This window comes from Zeugodacus cucurbitae, chromosome 5 (assembly GCF_028554725.1).
Source record: "Zeugodacus cucurbitae isolate PBARC_wt_2022May chromosome 5, idZeuCucr1.2, whole genome shotgun sequence".
Taxonomy (NCBI): Eukaryota; Metazoa; Arthropoda; class Insecta; order Diptera; family Tephritidae; genus Zeugodacus; species Zeugodacus cucurbitae.
Window position 1 is genome coordinate 21,010,653 of NC_071670.1, and position 21,286 is coordinate 21,031,938.

General features: G+C 35.8%; 1 protein-coding gene across 1 annotated transcript in view; it reads left to right on the plus strand.

The window, feature by feature from the left end:
• LOC105215043 (ceramide synthase 5) overlaps positions 1-20,967 on the plus strand; it is a 71,068-nt gene extending 50,101 nt beyond the window's left edge. Inside the window, exons 6-7 of the mRNA XM_011188787.3 lie at positions 3,675-3,819; positions 20,722-20,967. Coding sequence (XP_011187089.1) covers positions 3,675-3,819; positions 20,722-20,844 — 268 coding nt within the window. The 3' untranslated portion in view covers positions 20,845-20,967. The remainder of the gene's footprint in view (positions 1-3,674; positions 3,820-20,721) is intronic.
• The last annotated feature ends 319 nt before the right edge of the window (positions 20,968-21,286 follow it).

Genomic DNA, 21,286 nt, shown 5'->3' on the forward strand with positions numbered 1-21,286 from the left:
TTTTTTGAGGCGTAAAAGTCCTTCGCACACAGTTTTGCCTGGAATAATTATGTCGTCTAAGTACACTAACACTTCACCATTGTTGATTTTTTGTTCATTATGGCTTGGAAAGGCATACGGTTCATCAACCGAATGCGGTATATTGTTTCGATGATTCTTCAATTTCGATTTGGTGATAACACATCCGAAGGTCAAGAGTAGTAAAATATTTATTACCCGCGAGTTGTGCGAATTTGTCTTCCATGTTCGGCATGGGCAATGGTTGTTTAACCGTAATTTTATTTAAACACCGATAATATATACAAAGATGTTCTTTTTTCGATTAAGACGACTGGAGACGAGTACGACGATTCACTCGATCTGATTATATTATTTTCTAGTAACTCACTTAAGATTTGCGATACGATAGGTCATTTTGAGAATGGCCTTAATTGAATTGGATTACCGTTACTTTAGACATTAAGTCATTTTCATTTTTGAGATTGTACACTTTCCAATATTTTCGATACTGTTGGTGAAAAGTCCACGATATTCACGCATTATATTTTCAAAATGTTGGTTTTCGGTTTTATTTAAGCTTTCAATAGCAATAATTTGACAACCACAAAAAAAATCGATAAAAGGTTCCTTTGACCAAACATTGTGTATTATATGTATTTTGGGCCGCTGAAACCGAATCTGAAGTCCGTTTTGCTCCATCACGTCAGGATTTCTTCCTAACCTCAAAATACATTCCAATTTTGGGATCGAGGGGTTTTTAGGGTCGCTGATCACTTATTTAAAGTCAGATTTTCAAAATACAAAATAGAAAATCCAATATAGATTTTTACAAAACTTATTATCTGTGAGTTTTGGAGCTCGCTAACTATGATTTTGAAATCAGATTTTCAAAAGCAATTGCTAATATTAGTTCAGGACTTCCTTTATTTTACAATTACCTGCATTCAGCTATATACCCAGATCATTGGAGAAGCAAACGTTAGTTTCTTGCGTTTCTTCAGTTGCAATGGCATGCATCTCAGGCATATCTCTTTTGGAGTCCAAACATTGACGATGTCACTAGTTTCTATGCCGAAAACTTTCGTATAGCTAGATTTTAGTGTATCTGTAAATTTTTTCCGGATCTTACTTATAACGTATTCCCCACAAACGACACAGATATTGTCTTTCATTTTGCAAAATAATTTTCTTGTAGCATTATACTCATCAAAGGCCAAGTCACCCACCAATGTAGAGCTGCGGTTGCTTGATGACGACGCCTGCGGGCCCGCTTTCTTACCCTGTCCAGCCGCCGATACTGGGGTTCCGACTCCCTGCATCGTACTTATTTTTTTTGTGCCTATCATGACGGCGTAAAGGTGAGTCTAAAATGGGATTAGGGTCACGTACACGTACAACTAAACCCATTGCAGACTCACCTTAAGGAGCGTGATCCAGGGACTCTGCCGGATCACGGAACATCTCCGTTGCCGGCGTCACCACGTGGAGGTGCCCTGGATGCAGGTACACGATTAATTTGTGGGCAGCGGCCCTAAAAACTTCTAGATATATACTAAGTTTTGTGAACATTAAAGAAATTGTTATACATCCGACAGCCATATTGGATCCGCCATTTTGTATTTTGAAAATTTGTCTTTAATTTCGTAATCTGGGACCGACATGTATTTTGAGGTCAGGAAAAAATCCTGACGTGATTTAGCAAAACGGACTTCAGATTCGGTTTCAACGGCCCAAAATACATGTAATACACCATGTTTGGTCAAAGGAACCTTTCATCGATTTTTTTTCTTGGACCTCTGTTATGAGTCGCGTATTCGAATCACATAGTACATCTTTACCTAGAAATACATTTTCAGAGATAACTGACTACTACCATGTCTACTTCGATTTTATTATCATAAATTTTTAGCATTGTATTTATTTTGTAGGTAGAGACGTATTCTCCCCCATCAAAACCATGTAGAGTAGTTAATTCGTTTTTCATGTTACCGATTTTGTTAGCGAATTTTTTTTCGAGTGCTACCCGGATCGACAAAAGCATATGTATCGTGTCCATTTACATTTATTATTTTTACTATACTCTTGTTACCATTTTCTTTATGTGCATTCTTTTCATTAGTTTCATAAGTATGATTATCCGAGATTTTATTTACTTTGAAGTTTTCCTTTTCGGGACACTCTGTTTTATGTGTCGTACGTTGGCATATAGTACACTTTGGCTTTTTCTGTCGTTCAGAGCAATTAATCGCGTAATAACCGAATTTAGCACAATTTTAACATTTTATATCATTGGACGAATGTTGACTATTGTTATTTGTTGACAATGAAACACTTTTCGTATTTAGAGTTTGAGGTTTTACTTAGGGCGATGCATTTCTCGATTCAAATGACCAATTCGTATCAGTATGCACAATATAACTCATGATATCTTTTAATAGTCTTGGCACCGATTGTATTCATTAGATATTTTACGCTTCAAATCGTTGTCGTTTCACAATATGTCGCGCGATACTATTTTCTGTAAAACCGCCTTTGTTACCAAGTGCTAGCATTCTATAGAAGTATTCGACCGGTGATTCAGTTTGAGATTGTTTTGTTTGCGATAGTTAAATATGCGTATCTGCTTCGTTTAACATACAGGGAAAGTCAGTTAAAAATTTATTCACAAACTGTGGCCAATTTACAAAAATACTCTGTTGCGAATCAATCCACAATTTTGCGAATCCTCGTAATTTCTGTTGCACCGCACAAATCAATATGTGTTCTTCCCAATTTTAGGCACTTTTTAACATTTAGATATGTTTTATAAATTGAAACGAATTTAACGACGATACGGTTGTTGGGTTATATTCTGGCAACAGCTCGACAATATCCCTCATGTTAAAACAAGTGTAAAACAAACTCATTTGTTCATACGGATTTAACATTTGTTTTGTCATAATATATAATTTTGTCGTATTTCTTGAAACGTCTTTGTACATAAGCCAATCAAACGACGCTTAGTAGTCAGTTTCATTATAACAGCTTACTTTGATTTAATAATTTGAATAATCAAATATAATCGAATTAAATATTGGGTCTCTAACTAGTATATTCGTGTGGTTTTCAAAGAATTGGCGAAGATTGTCATTTCAAAAGGTTTCAAAAGCAAGGGAATCTGGTGACTTATGAGTTGAAGCCAAGAGATGTTGAAATACTATGCCAAATATATGCTGTTTTTTGGTAGGATCAAAAGGGCGTGTTGTATTATGAGTTTATAAAACCATTAATTGATAACCCTACCGACAACAATTCATCTCATAGTTCAAGACTTCGGAAAACAACGGTTGGGAAGTTTTGCCTCTCCGCCTTATAACTGAGACCGTATCACTTTTCACTACCATTTCTTCTGGTCAAAGCAAAACACCTCGTTGGAATGCGGTTCATATCAGAATGCATAAATTTAGTTATATACCCAATACTTAGAATGCTACTTGTGAAAATATTACAAAGTATGCACTTAAGTTTTTAATGTCTGTAATGCAAACGCAATATCACATATACATATATGTATGTATGTAATATAAATATTAGTTGATAATTCTTGAAAAAATACCTATATTTTAATTTTTCTATTATATTATCTTCTTACATATAATATATATCTACTATATATATATATTTTTTTTTTGCAGCTCATCTGTTGAGGCTCCAAAAATTTTACCAATGTTCCCGGCGTACTACATTTTCAACACACTTTTAATCTCGCTACTGTTTCTACATGTAGTTTGGACATATTTGATTTTAAAAATTGTTGTTGATTCTTTACAGAAAGGATTGGTGAGTGTCTGAATTTGACCATCCGTTATCATATTAATTTATTTTAACACATTAAGTTATGTTTTAAAATATTAAAATATATAAAAGAGACGAAGAAATTATTTATTCAGTAACTGAAATTCTACTTTCCACAAATTGATCAACTTTCATCCCAATAAGCATTAAAAAACATTTGGTTTCCGATTAACTCTTCATTCGTTTTTTCCTCTTCCTCTGGTTCCCCGGAGGGCACTGCGTCGTCTATACGTATTCTCAGAGCTGGTGTGTTCTCATCCATCCAGACAATATGACCTAGACAGCACATACACTGTTTCTTGATCCCATGAACTACATATGTCAATGTTGCCGTATATCACATATAGCTTATCATTCCATCGTCATCGCAAATGCTCAAAGGATTGTAAATCCTCCGCAAAACCTTACTTAGGGACTTATAGAGTTTGGTCTTTATTCATAATAAAATTGAATAAAAAATGTTCTTGATTTTTATTTTACACACAACGTCATAATTAAAAGTGTCCCCTTATGTTCAGCATTTTATTTAATATATTACATGCAACTCGTTTATTCAATATACTTATGGCTTTTTCCTATATTTGAGTTGAACGCTTGATTTCGAATAGAATGAAGCAAACAACAAGTTCGAATGAAAACTTAAAAGTATTACCAACCTATTCATGACGTAGTGTTGTGTAATGTAACTATCGTATCTCGAATAGGGATATTCGAACATGCAGTGTTGTATAATGCTATTTTTGTATGAAGGAGTAGGGATATTCTAACACGTCTCCTCAAAAATAACATTTATTATAAAAATATAACTTTAAATAGTATTCATTAATTATTGTATTTGTCTTTTGTGGTTGGTGTGCATTCGGGGATGTATAATGTGATCCAGAATTTGCAGAAAGGATAAGGGAAAAACCCAGAAAACCCCGATCAGATCATTTACAAATATCTTAACATTAACATTTCATTTAACAAAACAGTAACATTAGTGTTTAAATAAGTATGGCTTAATTCTACAAATTCATAAGTTAATTTTTTTTTATTAAATAATAAAAGAAACGCCAATATTCAGCAAAGTAGATCATATACGTATATTAGTCATCTTTGCGCTTTAAGTTTGGTGTTTACACTATTTAGAAGAGATGTTAACCATAACGCTTCCCTAACAGCTACCGAATTTTGTCTTTTAGTGTTCCAACAAATTAAATTTGAACCGAATACTTTAAACAAAAAACCCGTTGTACTCTTCCTATCAATCTCGTTACCACCCCAGTCAGAATCTACATAACCAACTAATATACATATTTTCAAAATTATTTTTGTTTCAAAAATCAATTTCATATCAATGGTTCCCTTCAAGTACCTAAGAACCCCTTTTAAGCATTGCCATAACTCAATATTATTTTTTCTACTATATCTACTTACGATATTTACAACAGTTGCTAAATCTGGACCCTATGTACACATAGCATCATGTGCATCAAACAACCAATAAGATTCCGACATTGTGCATTACAATTTTCATCTGAATTAAGCAATTAATAATTTAGTTTGTTCGGTAAAGGTGTACTAACTGAATTGCAATCATACATATTAAATTCATTTCAAATCCTTTTTACATAAGCAGACTGGCTTAAACAGACTTTATCTTCAAACATTTCTATTCTTATTCCAATAAAATGTCGTATTTCATTTAAGTCAGTCATTCGAAACTTTTCCATTAAATACTTCTTGAAACTATTCATTCTTGTCATATCCCCTGTAGCTATTACCACATCATCGACATATAACAGTACATATATGTTTTCCTTGATATCACCTCTGTCAAGGATATATATACAGCGATCAACTGGAGAGTTAGAAAATTTGCATTCTTTTAATGCTTTTTCAAATACTTCAAACCAGCATCTGGCTGCTTGTTTGAGCCCGTAAATTGCCTTATTCAATTTACATACATTTTCACAATTGCATGATACACCTTGAGGAAGTTGCATATATATTTCGCATTAAGGAAAGCTGTTTTTACATCCATTTGATCGACCTTCAAATTATATTGGACTGATAATGCTAATATGAATCGAAAACTTGAAATCCTAGCAACAGGAGCAAATGTTTCATCATAGTCGACTTGATATTTTTGAGTAAATCCTCGTGCCACTAGTCGTGCTTTGTATTTTATGGGATCCCCGAGTTCATTATATTTAATAGAAAACACCCATCTACTGTCAACAATGTTATTATTCCAGCCTCTTGCAGTCGCTTAACTGACATTAAGTTTCCTGATACCTTCTTACAATAGAGAACATCCTCCAGTGTAATTTTATGACCATTGTGCATCCGCACAATACCACGTTTTGTTGCGAATGTAAACTCGCCTTGTTTGGCAACAGCAATCTTAAGTGGATGTTGCAATTTTATACTATCAGTATATAATGATTCATCGTTTATTAAATGGTTTGTCGCGCCCGAATCAAGAACCAAAAGAGTCTGTTTTGAATGTCTTTAACATAAGTGCAAATCCTTGTTGTGATGTTGCGATTTGAGCTTGCTTGTTTTCATTATTATTTTCGTTTATAATGATGGCAATCTTTTTTTATGTACCCCTCTTTACCACAAAGATGGCATTTTCAATTAAAATGACATTAAAATTTTTACATTAAAATAATCCACAAAAACTTCGAGTTGGAGAGACTTCGAGTTATAGAAATTTTCATTAAAATATACATTTTTCAAAAAGCTGTAAAATATAGATTTATATACAATGTTAGTTATTTACTTCGGATAAAGTTTTATTCAAATAAGTTAAAACATGTATTCTGTAATGTAATTGTTTGTTGCACTTCGCTATTGTTTGGCTCTCGACGTCTCCCATGCTTTTGTTATGCCTAAGACAGACATATGGTTTCAGCACTACGATGTGCACTACAATAAAAGCTCAAGAAACCATATACCAGCATAGTGACACACATGTAGTATTGTACTATGTTTACATCCATCAGCTGATACAAATAAATTCAAGCAAAATATAATTATGAATAACAGGCAGGAAAATTGATCCTGACTTAGTTATAACTTCAAGCAATCTTAAAATATCATTGCCCTATATAATTATTCTTCTCTTCTTAACTGGCGTAGAAACCGCTTACGCGGTTATAGCCGAGTCCACAACAGTGCGCCACGCATCTCTCCTTTTGGCGGTTTGGCGCCAATTGGTAATACCAAGTGAAGACAGGTCCTTCTCCACCTGGTCCTTCCACCGGAGTGGAGGTCTCCCTCTTCCTCGGCTTCCACCAGCGGGTACTGCATCGAAAACTTTCAGAGCTGGGGCACTTTCATCCATTCGAACAACATGACCCAGCCAGCGTAGCCGCTGTCTTTTTATTCGCTGGACTATGTCTATGTCGTCGAACAACACATACAGCTCATCATTCCATCTTCTGCGGTATTCGCCGTTGCCAATGTTTAGGGGACCGTAAATCTTCCGCAAAACCTTTCTCTCGAAAACTCCTAGTGCCGTCTCATCGGATGTTGACACCGTCCACGCTTCTGCACCATAAAGTAGGACGGGAATGATGAGGGACTTGTAGAGTTTAGTTTTTGTTCGTCGAGAGAGGACTTTACTTTTCAATTGCCTACTCAGTCCATAGTAGCACCTGTTGGCAAGAGTGATTCTGCGTTGGATTTCAAGGCTGACATTATTATCGGTGTTAATGTTGGTTCCTAGGTATACGAAATTATCTACAACTTCAAAGTTATGACTGTCAACAGTGACGTGGGAGCCAAGACGCGAATGCGCTGACTGTTTGTTTGATGACAGGAGATATTTCGTCTTGTCCTCGTTCACCACCAGACCCATTCGCTTCGCTTCCTTATCCAGGCGGGAAAAAGCAGAACTAACGGCGCGGGTGTTGTTTCCGATGATATCAATATCATCGGCGTACGCCAGGAGCTGTACACTCTTGTAGAAGATTGTACCATCTCTATTTAGCTCTGCAGCTCTTATAATTTTCTCCAGCATCAAGTTAAAGAAGTCGCACGATAGCGAGTCACTTTGTCTGAAACCTCGTTTGGTATCGAACGGCTCGGAGAGGTCCTTCCCGATCCTGACGGAGCTTTTGGTGTTGCTCAACGTCAACTTACACAGCCGTATTAGTTTTGCGGGGTTACCAAATTCAGACATCGCGGCATAAAGGCAGCTCCTTTTCGTGCTGTCGAAAGCAGCTTTAAAGTCGACAAACAGATGGTGTGTGTCGATCCTTTTTTCACGGGTCTTCTCCAAGATTTGGCGCATGGTGAATATCTGGTCAGTTGTTGATTTTCCAGGTCTAAAGCCACACTGGTAAGGTCCAATCAGTTTGTTGACGGTGGGCTTTAGTCTTTCACACAGTACGCTCGATAGAACCTTATAAGCGATGTTAAGGAGGCTTATCCCACGATAGTTGGCGCAGATTGTGGGGTCTCCCTTTTTGTAGATTGGGCAGAGTACACTGAGATTCCAATCGTCGGGCATGCTTTCTTCCGACCATATTTCGCAAAGAAGCTGATGCATGCACCTTATCAGCTCTTCGCCGCCGTATTTGAATAGCTCGGCCGGCAATCCATCGGCCCCCGCCGCCTTGTTGTTCTTCAAGCGGGTAATTGCTATTCTAATTTCTTCACGGTCGGGCAATGGAACATCTGTTCCATCGTCGTCGATTGGGGAATCGGGTTCGCCATCTCCTGGTGTTGTACTTTCACTGCCATTCAGCAGGCTGGAGAAGTGTTCCCTCCACAAACACAGTATACTCTGGTCATCAACCACTAGATCCCCGCTGGGGGTCCTACAGGAGTGTGCTCCGGTCTTGAAACCTTCAGTTAGTCGCCGGATCTTTTCGTAAAATTTTCGAGCATTACCCCTGTCGGCCAGCTTGTCAAGCTCTTCATACTCACGCATTTCTGCCTCTTTCTTTCTTTTTCTGCAAATGCGTCTCGCTTCCCTCTTCAGCTCTCGGTATCTTTCCCATCCCGCTCGTGTTGCGGTCGATCGCAACATTGCGAGGTAGGCAGTCTGTTTTCTCTCCACTGCGAGACGACAATCCTCATCATACCAGCTGTTTTTTTGGCTTTTCCGAAAGCCAATGGTTTCGGTTGCAGCTGTACGTAAGGAGTTTGATATGCCGTCCCACAGCTCCCTTATACCGAGATGCTGATGAGTGCTCTCAGAGAGCAGGAGTGCAAGTCGAGTAGAAAATCGTTCGGCTGTCGGTTGTGATTGCAGCTTCTCGATGTCGAACCTTCCTTGTGTTTGTTGACGTGTGCGCTTTTCTACACAGAGGCGGGTGCGTATCTTAGCTGCTACAAGATAGTGGTCCGAGTCGATGTTGGGACCACGAAGCGTACGCACATCAAAAACACTGGAGACATGTCGTCCATCTATCACAACATGATCGATCTGGTTGCGAGTGATTCGATCCGGGGACAGCCAAGTAGCTTGATGGATTTTCTTATGCTGGAATCTAGTGCTACAGATGACCATATTTCGGGCCCCGGCGAAGTCGATCAGCCTCAGACCGTTTGGTGATGTTTCGTCATGGAGGCTGAATTTTCCGACGGTTGTGCCAAAGACACCTTCTTTACCCACCCTAGCGTTGAAATCGCCAAGCACGATTTTGACATCGTGGCGGGGGCAGCGCTCATAGGTACGTTCTAGGCGCTCATAGAAGGTATCTTTGGTCACATCGTCCTTCTCTTCCGTCGGGGCGTGGGCGCAAATCAGCGATATGTTGAAGAACCTCGCTTTGATGCGGATTGTGGCTAGACGTTCATCCACCGGAGTGAATGCCAGAACTCGACGACGGAGTCTCTCTCCCACCACGAATCCCACACCGAATTTGCGCTCCTTTATATGGCCGCTGTAGTAGATGTCACAAGGACCCACCTTCTTCCGTCCTTGTCCCGTCCATTGCATTTCTTGGATTGCGGTGATGTCAGCCTTTACTCTTACGAGGACATCAACCAGCTGGGCAGAGGCACCTTCCCAATTAAGGGTCCGGACATTCCAGGTGCATGCCCTTAAATCATAGTCCTTTATACGTTTGCCGTGGTCGTCATCAAAAGGGGGGTTTCTCATCCGAGGCCTGTGTTTCTTATTCACTGGTTATTCGTTTTTATGTGGTGGGTCCCAAGCCCTACGCACAACCGCATAAGCGGGATTCGCCTTCTCACTTTAGCTCGCTTCCAGACGGATGTCTGTTGGCTACCCAGAGGATACTTGGTCTAAGACCGGAAGTTGTGAGCTGCTTGAGCCACATGTAAAAGAATCGTTCCTGGCCACTCCCAAGTGAATGGCAGTCAGAAACTTTCCTCACTTACGTGAACTTCTACATATGACTCCATCCTCCAATATAATTATTACATATTACATATTTTTCACATCATTTTTTTTTTCAAATTTTGTTTTTTGATTTCAACTAATTTTGAATTTTATTTATTTTCTGTATGTCAAAATGTCAGAAAACATATGATTGTGACATAAGAGCTTTCACATATGGTTTCTGAAGCATATTTGATTTATGAAATCCATTAGAGTAATATCATATCTTTTGTTCTCCTCCATACGATATAGAGAAACTCTTTTGAAATTGTGCCTCGATAGTAAAAATTTAAATTTCGTATTATACCCTGGTCGAAAAGTTCGATTAATGGAAGGAAATTTGAATGAAATTTTACTGATATTACCAATTTAAGAGTTCGCGTTATGGAGAATTTCGAGGTAAAGAAGTTTGATTTGTAGAAGGAAATTTGTATGAAAGTTGATTTCTAAACGCTATTGTCATTACCAAAGTTCGAGTTATGGTATTCACTGTATATGCTTATTTTTATACTCTCGCAACAAAAGTTGCTAAGAGAGTATTATAGTTTTGTCCACATAACGGTTGTTTGTAAGTCCTAAAACTAAACGAGTTAGATATAAGGTTATATATACCAAAGTGATCAGGGTGACGAGTAAAGTTCAAATCCGGCCGTCTGTCTGTCCGTCCGTGCAAGCTGTAACTTGAGTAAAAATTGCGATATCTTAATAAAACTTGGAACACTTGTTCATTGGCACCATAAGAATGTTAAGTTCGAAGATGGGCGGAATCGGACCACTGCCACGTCCACAAAATAGCGATAACCAAAAACACATAAAGAGCTATAACTAAGCCATAAATAAAGTTATGAAAATAAAATTTGGAACATAGGATCGCATTAGGGAAGGGCACATTTGAATGTAATTGTTTTCAAAAAGTGGGCGTGACCCCCCAAATAGGTTTTTTGTATATATCTTGCAAACCAAAAAAGCTATATAAACCAAACTTTCTGCAGTCGTTTCTTTAAACCGTTTCTTTAAACAGTCCAAAAATGAAAGAAATCGGATAATAATCACGCCCACCTCCCATACAAAGGTTAGGTTGAAAATGACTAAAAGTGCGTAAACTCACTAACGAGAAACGTCAGAAACACCAAATTTTACATAAGAAATGGCAGAAGGAAGCTGCACTGAGATTTTTTTACAAAATGGGAAATGGCGTCGCCCACTTATGGGTCAAAAACCATATCTCAAGAACTACTCGACAGATTTCAATGAAATTCGTTATATAATATTTTCTTGACACCCTGATGACACTGGTGGAATATGGGCGAAATCGGTTCACAACAACGCCTACTTCCCATATAACTCAATTTTGAATCCTTCTGATTCGTTCACTTTATAATGTATACATAAGGAACCGATAAAGATAGCGAAATAAAACTTTACACAAATACTGTATATTATCTCTTGCTTCACTTGTGAAAAAAATTTTCGAAAACGGACTATAACTTATCAAAGCCCCAGATATCGAAAAATATGGGTAAATCTCTCAGGTAATTTAATGTAATTCAGAGGAAATTGTTTTCTTCTAACATAACATCTCTCAGCTCCCATATACATAGTTATAGGCTTTTCAAACAAATCATCTCCTAGCTCCCATATACCTAATTATAGGTTTTTTTAAAATACAGTGGGCTTTATTCCGCTTATATGTATTGGTTAATATGTGAGATATCTTAGTATCAAAATTAAGTGAGCGTATATTGGATATAGCTGCTGGTGAAAATGAATGAAATCGGTTCAGGAATTACCTCAGCCCTCATATATGCTGATTTTCGTTATTCTATTAAACTTTATGCCGAATTTATGTGTAAATTGGTGTGTTATCTAAATAAAATTTCTTTAATAAAGTGCGAGAGTATAAAATGTTCGGTTGCAACCGAACTTAGCCTTTCCTTACTTGTTTTATAATACGCAATTTTACTCATATAGAACCATTATATATAAATATGGAAGCTTAGGTAATTCCTGAATATTTTTCTACTATTTTCACCAACCTGCATTGTATTAAAAATTAACCGCTCACTTAGTTTTGCTAATATACATATCTCATATATTAAGTGAATATATAGGGTATAAAGCTCGCCGGAAGTTTGAAAATAATAGTACAGTAAAACCTGTCTAAGTTGGACACCGGCTCAGCCCTTTTTGTCCAAGTTACGCGAGTGTCCATGTTATATGAAATGCTTTTTGAAAAACTGGGTTAAAAACGCATATAGAATTCAATAAATAATAAAAAAACATTAAAAATTAACACAAATCAAAATTACGCGTCATCGCTAAACCATGAAATTTTTTTACATAAAAAATTCGCAAAAGTAACGGTATTGCAACGTATGAAAAATTCTATTGATGCCGAAATACAAATACATTTGTGCGTAATATAATTAAATTTCATACATATTAAATGTATTGTCCAAGATGGCTCAGAGCACAGTCGTGGTCACGATTATTTGTCACAATGTATACCAAGGACCTCAAAATTGTCAAAACTTTGTATTTGCAAACCGGGTTTTCCTAAAAATCGAACGGCACATTCTGAAAATAGGGTTAAATGCCTGATGCACATTTCTAAAGCACATCAGAACCTTTTTGAAATTTTCACATCAACAACGTACTTCAAATTGTTATGGTAATTGCTTCAGGTTAACGAATCAATATTATTTTTAATTGATTAAAACTGAGATAATTTGTGTTTTTTGTGAAACAAGTGTTGTATACCACTTTTTGGTCCTTTTTTTGTGCGTCTTCAATTTGTGTACATACAATTTTAATTGTGTTCCCCCGCGAACCACCTTTAGATTTATTTTATTGTCTTTAGCAGAGTCTTAAGGTAATAAAAGTGTTAATGTTAGGTGCGGAAATTTGCGGATATATTTGAAATGGTCAAAATATTAATGCCTTATGAATTCTCTATTATTGGGCATTAATTCACTGGGCTAAGGAAGCTATGAAAGAAGGATATATTAGATGTAATTTCAATCTGTGTACGATTTACTAGAAGAGACGTTATAAGTTTTTGTTCTAATTATAATGGCTGTGAAAACATGAACTGCATTAAATTGGTTGAATATTTGATTTTTATACTCTCGCAACATGTTGCTCAGAGTATTATAGATTTGTTCACATAACGCAGAAATAAAAGTGTTAGATATGGGGTTATATATATACAAATGTATATGGATGACGAGTGGAGTTGAAATCTGGATGTCTGTCCGTCCGTCTGTCCGTGGAAGCGATAACTTGAGTAAAAATTGAGATATCTTAATGAAACTTGAAACATATATTCCTTAGCACTCTGATGAGGTTGGTATTGAAAATGGGCGAAATCGGACCATTGCCACGCCCACAAAATGGCGGAAACCGAAAACATATAAAGTGCCATAACTAAGTCATAAATAAAGTTATAAAAGTAAAACTTCGTACAATGGATAGTACTAGGAAGAAGCATCTCCGGATGTATTTTTTTAGGGAAGTGGCGTGGCCCCGCCGCAAAATAGGGTTTCTTGTAAACTATTAAAGCTATAGCAACCAAGTTCAGTCTTTCTACAGTCGTTTCTTTTAGGTATTACCTTATACAGCGTGTCTCCGCCCAAAAATCAGGAAATCGGATTTTAACCACTCCCACCTCCCATACAAAGGTTATGTTGAAAACTACTGAAAATGCTTTAACTCAGCAATGAAAACCACCAGAAACCTTAAATTTCATTATGAATATGGTACGGAAGAGCTGCACTCAAAATGATATACAAAATTTTAAGTGGGCATGGTTCCGCCCACTTATGGGTCAAAAACGATATCTTCGAAACTACTCGACCAATTTCAATGAAATGCGGTTCATAATATCTTCCTGACTTCCCAATGATATAGTCCAAATCGGTTCACAACCATGCCTACTTCCCATTTACCATAACTTTGACGTATACTTTATACCATATACATACATATGTATATGCGGAATATGTGAGTCAAATTGTTTGCTATATTAATAAAATTAAATAAGTATAAAATGCTCGGTAACACCCGAACTTAGCCCTTCCTTACTGGTTTCAGTTTGTTTTATTTATTAAATACGTTCACTCTCCTTAAGTGCTTAAATGAAAGTGATGCTAACTGCTAAATACTCATATCTCTAAGTATAGAAGACGAAATGCGGGAGAGATTTTTGGGATAAGATTAACATACGCATATGTACATATGCAAAGTACATATGGGCATTTCCGTCATGTCGAAAGTGACAATCGCACACATTTCAACTAAATAAATTATGAACTAAAATTTTAAAATTATAATTTGACAGTAGGATTTTTTAATAGCTCTTTATTAACCCTACATTTAGTGTTAATGATGATTTTTCAACTATTTTCATTTTCAAAATAATTACAAAAAACCAAGGCATTCTCATGGGACAAAAAATGTAAGTCGTTTTTCCAACAACGATTCAAAGCCGATTTCAGCGAATTGTGAGGCAATATTCAAATGTTTTTGATTGCAGAACGTTGTGCATGGATGCCTTTAAAATTTGTGTGAATTTCTCCCAAAAATAATTTATAGTTTTTTTTAATTAAATATTTTATTAAGTTGCATTTTCTATGTTTTGTACGAACATCGGGGAAGATTGGAAACGTTCTTTCCGAGTCTGAATTGGTATGGGGCAAACATAAAACAAATTTGTCTAACTGTACTAAATTAGAAAAACAATAGTCATGATTGAAATTCTAAAGCGCAACCGAACATTTTATACTCTCGCAATTTATTGCTACATTTTTATTAAGATAACACACAATTTTACCCATACATTGGGCATAATATCCAATAGAATAACGAAAATCCTCATACATATATAGTAAATAGGCTGAGGTAATTCCTGAACCGATTTCCCTCATTTTCACCACCAGCATACATTACATTAAGATTATATGCTCACTTAATTTTACTAAGGTATTTCACATATTAACCGATTTATAAGGTATTAGCCCATCGTATTTTTGAAAAACCTATAATTAGGTATATGGGAACTAGAAGAAGTTATGACCTGATTTTAACCATTTTTGGTACAGAGACACACTATGAGAAGAAAAAGATTTCCTTTGAATTAAATTAAGATATCTGAGAGGTTTATCGATATTTTCGGTGAAAAATTTCTCTAAGGCACTGAGTTCTCCACGCCCATTTTCCATTTTATAAAAAAATCTGAGTGCAGTTTCCTTCTGCTATTTCTTCTCTAAAATTTAGTGTTTCAGATGATTTTCGTTAGTGAGTTAGCACACTTTTAGTAATTTTCAACCTAACATTTGTATGGAATGTGGGCGTGGTTATTATCCGATTTCAACTATTTACATGGTGTGTGCAGAAGGTTTGGTTTATATAGCTTTATTGGTTTGCGAGATGTACATCTTCGAAAGGAACTCTCTCACGGTTCCAAGCATCATGTGTACCAAGTTTCATCAAGATATCTCAATTTTTACTAGCATATCCCGGATATCTAGCACCCTCTCAATACACTTTTTAATGTAAAAGCCATCAATTTGTATAGGTTCGTTCATCTTCTTTCCGTTAAGCAATTTCTGTAGAGTTTCTAGCTTTGCATAGTTCTTGGAACAACCTGACAAATACGAACCTATCTGGCGCAAGAGATCTTGAGGTGCTCTGGCGATAATTGCTCCATATATTTTATGACTAAAGCATCTGGAGCGTTACTAATTTTGATGCAAAATATTTATATTGTACGAATATGGAATACTAACTATCTTAACCAACATAAACTAAGGATTATTAGATTTCTGTCAGAAAAAAATAGTTGTAATGATATTGTCAGAAATTTATCTCACAAATAAAAACAATTTCTCTATACCGCGATTTAGACACTGTGTTACAAATCATCAGGATGGAAAAAGGATCGACAGTGTTGATTAGGAATTGGTTAAACCACTATGTTCTAGAATCTCATGCTACAGCCCAGTTACAAGCAACAATAATATCCTTTAAAAACATCGGAGCTGTGATTTAAATCAGTATGTTATCAAAATCAAACTATAACACTTCTGGATATGATGGGCGACTGTAAGTGTGAAGGAAGCCAAACGACGAGTTAAAGCCAAAAAATACAATTAAGACGGTCAAGCATGGAGGTGGAGGTGTCCTGGTTTGGGGTTGCATGTCCACATCAGGTGTTGACAATCTTGTTTTTATCGATGAAATTATGAATAAGAAGAGTTTTTGAAAATTCTCAAGAAAATTTGTAACAAAGTGCGGAAAAAATGGGACTGCCTAGCGGATTTTACTTCCAGCAAGACAACGAACCCAAACATACCGCACATATAGTGAAGATGTGGTTAACACACAAAGTACCTCATTTGTTACTAACACCTCCACAGAGCCTAGATGTCCAATCGATCATTTATGGGATCATTTACAAAAACGCTTAAAGAAACACCATATTACTTCAAAATATCAGTGCAGCTTACCCAAAAAATTTATTCATCCCATGACTGACCGACTAAAATGAGTTGTTCGATTACGAGAATAGGTGTGGTTGATAAAATTTGGCATGAAGGCATATATTAGATTAGAAACATTCTACCTTTAGAATTGTAAAAACATTGAAGTCTTTTTTAAAAATGGAAAATTTATTGTTAATGTAGGAAGTTTTATATCTGATGAACGACCGGTATAGGATGGTATATCCCTCTGCAGAGTTAGACCCAACTCAATACATAATTATAGATCGTCGAACAGCTAATAATGTATTGACATAAACTTTTGCGGATGACACAGCTTTAGTGAGCCGTATCAAATGCCTCTTTATAGCATCAAGAGTATTGAAAGAGCATTTAATTTTTGTCGGAGTATGACTAGCCCACTAGCGAATATATAATATGTGAATGAACTAAAGTGAAAATGAATTTCAATTTCTCTTTACGGAATATTTGCCAAAACAAATATTCTAAACAACTTACCTACGCGCAGAACCGAGTTCACCATTTGATATCCGGAGTATACTCGCCCCTAATATAAATAAGTATATACAGTGATCAAAAAAGTTTACGTACAAATCTTTCAAACATTCATGGTCTGAAAATCCAACTAAAACAAACAAAAAAAAAACTGAAAATCACACCAAAAAATCTTTCTGCGTTTACGTGATTTTGCAACTTCGCTGAATGTTTCAATACCGTTTCGTGAATAACTTCCCGGACCATTTTAATATGAAGATCACAGTGCAATCTGAACTACGCATATACCACGGGGAATTTACAAATTCGCGTAGGACTTTATTTTGGAACCGTTGTATCGCTTGAATGTATATCGGTGCAGAGCTTCCCCACAGTTAAATTCCGTATGTCCAAATAGGTTTCAACGTTTGATTATATACGAGGATTTTATTTGATGTTGTTAGCTGCGATTTGTTAAAGATTAACCAGCTTATTTTGTTATTTCTTAGATTTAGTTCTACAACTTTTTTTGTATGTGCTCTTTCCATTTCAACTTTGCATCTAGCGTTATGCCTAGATATTTCCCAGAGGTGGAGTATGGGATTACCACATTACCAATATGTAAGAGAATATATCTAGCACTTTTGTTCGTGTAGTTTACGTGTATTGATTTCGTCTCGTTTAAAGTAATGAAGCATCTCTGCGTCCATTCCACTATTTTGTTATTTGATTGCATTTTTGATTGCATTCTGTTGGCCGATTCCTCTTCGTTTTTGCCTGTCGTTATGATGCAGGTATCATCAGCAAATGTGGCAATTGTACAGTTTGTCGGCGTAGGCATATCGCAAGTGAACAAGATATATAAAAGTGATCGCAGGATACTACCTTGGGGTACTCCTGTTTTTATTGGTTGCAATGTGGTATGCGATTGTCCCTGCTTGATTCTTAAGTAGCGGTTGCTCAAGTAAGAGTCAAGTAAGTCAGTTAGTTAGATATTGTGGTAAGAAACGTCTTAATTTATAAAGTAAGCCATGGTGCCATACTCTATCGAATGCCTGAGATACGTCTAGAAATACAGCTGTGCAAATTAGTTTATTTTCCATCGCATCTTCTATTATGTTTGTTATGCGATGTACTTGATCGATTGTGGAATGTTGAGTCCTAAAACCGAATTGATGAATTGGTATGATACCTTTTTCTTCAATTATGTTCTCAAGTCTTTTGATAATGACAGCTTCAAGTAGCTTAGACAAAATACGCAACATTGAGTTTGGACGATATGACGAGGCTTCATTTGTACTTTTCCCTGGTTTTTGTACCATAATGATTTCGGATATCTTCCATGACATTGGGACGTATTTAAGATTTAAGCAGGCGTTTATTATCGATGTAAACTTTGTTAATACTCTGGGTGTTGGATTTTTCAATACATCATTTCCATATTGCGTTGCTTCTAGCTATGGTAAGGTATTATGGAACGAAAATGGACTAAACGTTTTAGTTAGTTTCTCTGAAAAAACTTCCGCTTTTTCTTCGTCACTTTTAGATCAGGATCCGTTGGGCTTTCTGAGAGGAGTATTAGACAATATCGGTTTCCTGGCATTTTTTACAGCTTTCCAAAGAGTATAGTCTGTATTTTTGTTTGGCGTTAATTTCTTAATATAGCTCGAAATGGTTTGATTTTTAATTTATTTTATTATGAAACTGAGAAGTTTGGTTAAATTGTTCAGCTCTTTTTTATATTGAGGAAATCGCGTGGTTTGCCATTTTTTACGCATTTTTCTCTTTTTTACTTATGAGATCCAAAATATCTGCAGGGTATTCAGTATAAAAGTTTTTTTTTGCTTTAGAACAAGAGTGCTTTTCCATGCCGATTCTTGTAAAGCTTTTGTAGACTTCATATTCCAGGATATTAGGTGTTGTTATATTTTCTGTAGGATCAATATGTTTGTCAATCATATCTTTAAAATACTCTCAATCCATATGTTTATTAGAGAGATATGGTGGTAGCTCGATTTCTTTTAGATGGTTATTTAGAATGAAATACACTTGTGAGTGGTCCGAATTTCAGTCTAAGCCATTGTCTATGGTAATAAAGTCCTTCGACATTTGACGAATGATAAAAAAGTCGATGAAGTCAGGTAATTTTCTTGTATCGGTAGGCCAGTAGGTCGGTTTACCAGTGGCCATAGCGGCTTTAAAAAGCTCTCCGCCCTTTGATGTCGTAATTATTGAACCCCATTGCAAGTGTTTTGCGTTAAAGTCACCACCCATAATGAATTTTCCATGATGCTTTAAAATAAGCTCTGTATATAAATCATATTTAATATTATGCCTAGGAGGGCTATGTATTGCGGTAACATGTATTTTTCCAATCCCAGAGTTAACCGATATAGTCGTAGTTTGGAATTCAGGAATGCTTACATTCATTTCTTCGAAGTGGGGAATGTTACCTCGAACAATTATTGCACTCCCCCCTCTAGCGTTGTTATTTGGGTGATTAGAGCAATACGTCTTGTAGATTTTAAACTTAAAAGTCTGATTTGTGAAATGAGTTTCAGATATAAGACATATATGAATCTTTTCAAGATGAAGCAATGTCTCTAATTAGTCCCTATGTTTGAGTAAGCCATTAACATTCCAGGTTATAATTTTTAGAGGTTTCATTTTTGCTTCCTATTTCCATTTTGCAGTCGCTCTAGTTGTTTAAGACGTTCGTGAATAAGTTTGTTTTGCTCTTCCAGCTTATTAAGCTTGTTGAGAATCAACGAAAGATTGTCGGTTACATCATCAATTACTTTCGGATTTATTTGATTTTCAGACATTTGTAGTTGCAATTTGTTGCCATCTTTTACTATGCTGCAAATGATGGTTCACCAGATTCCTGGCTTGTATTCGTAACTTCCTTCTGTGGGGCAGTAGATACTCTTGTGCTTATTTTTTTTTTTGATTGTTGAGGCTCTTTATGTTTCACAGCCGCGTTTTTAATTTTTTGTAATTTTTTTGCCACTTCACATCCCCTATAGTTCGCAGGGTGGTTTTTATTGCAGTTACAGCATTTCGGCGGTAGATCGGCAGGTTTTGTACAGCTTACAACACGTCAAAGTGTAAGTCTTAAAAATTATCTTAGGCTTGTATTTAAATGGGAATGGAGCATAATTTTCGAATTATTAACAAACCGCCTTTGAGTGCATTTCCAAGAAAATAAGCTGATGAACCTGACTCGTTTTGGGATGACGTAGTATATCAAAATACAATCATTTTCATGATAGATGTAATTTAGTTTCTTCCAAAACTCAACATGTACGTAAACTTTTTTGACCACTGTAATTCTTATTGCGAAGTTTGTTTTAGAACATTAAGCAAGAACAATATTTCTCTTTCGTTTAACATTTGAATTTTATTTTTGTTACAATATAAATGACTATAAAATATTATCATGCTCTCATTTGTATTTATTTTCTCAAGATTAATTAGTTTTAAGAAATGTACTATCAGTTATTCCTTAACCAAATTTTCAAAATAAATATAAAATTAACATTGTAATATGTTTTTTAATATTTTTAGATGTCAGGTGACATACGTTCAAGTGATAGCGAAGACGTTTCTGATAGTTCTGAAAGCGCAAATATTCCCAATGGGATTGGAGCACCTACAAGTGAGGTTAACAATATGAATCGATCGCGTTAATTAAATAAGTGGAATAACATTTTATGCACATTTGTATAATATGTAAATAAATAGCAAGCTTGATTATTTAATCAAGAAAACCAAAAATGTTATGTAATAAAAGTGATCATAGTAAAATTTCAACTGAAGTATTATGATTTAAAAAAATATATGTGTGTATATGGCACTATTGCTACGGAAAATTAAATAGTATTAGTAGTAACTAATAGTATAGGGAAAAAAATGTTCGCATGTGAAAGCAACTAGAAAGTTATCCAGTTAAATTCATACAAGTGAGTATACCAATACCTCCTTAAAAATAATATCGCCGCTTGCATTGGTGATACAAAATTTTGTTTTCCACATTAGGACTCTTCACAATGGTAAAAACGACTCAAAAGGACAATGCCAATATATATTTATACTCTCGCAACAAAAGTTGCTAAGAGTAGTTTTGTTCACA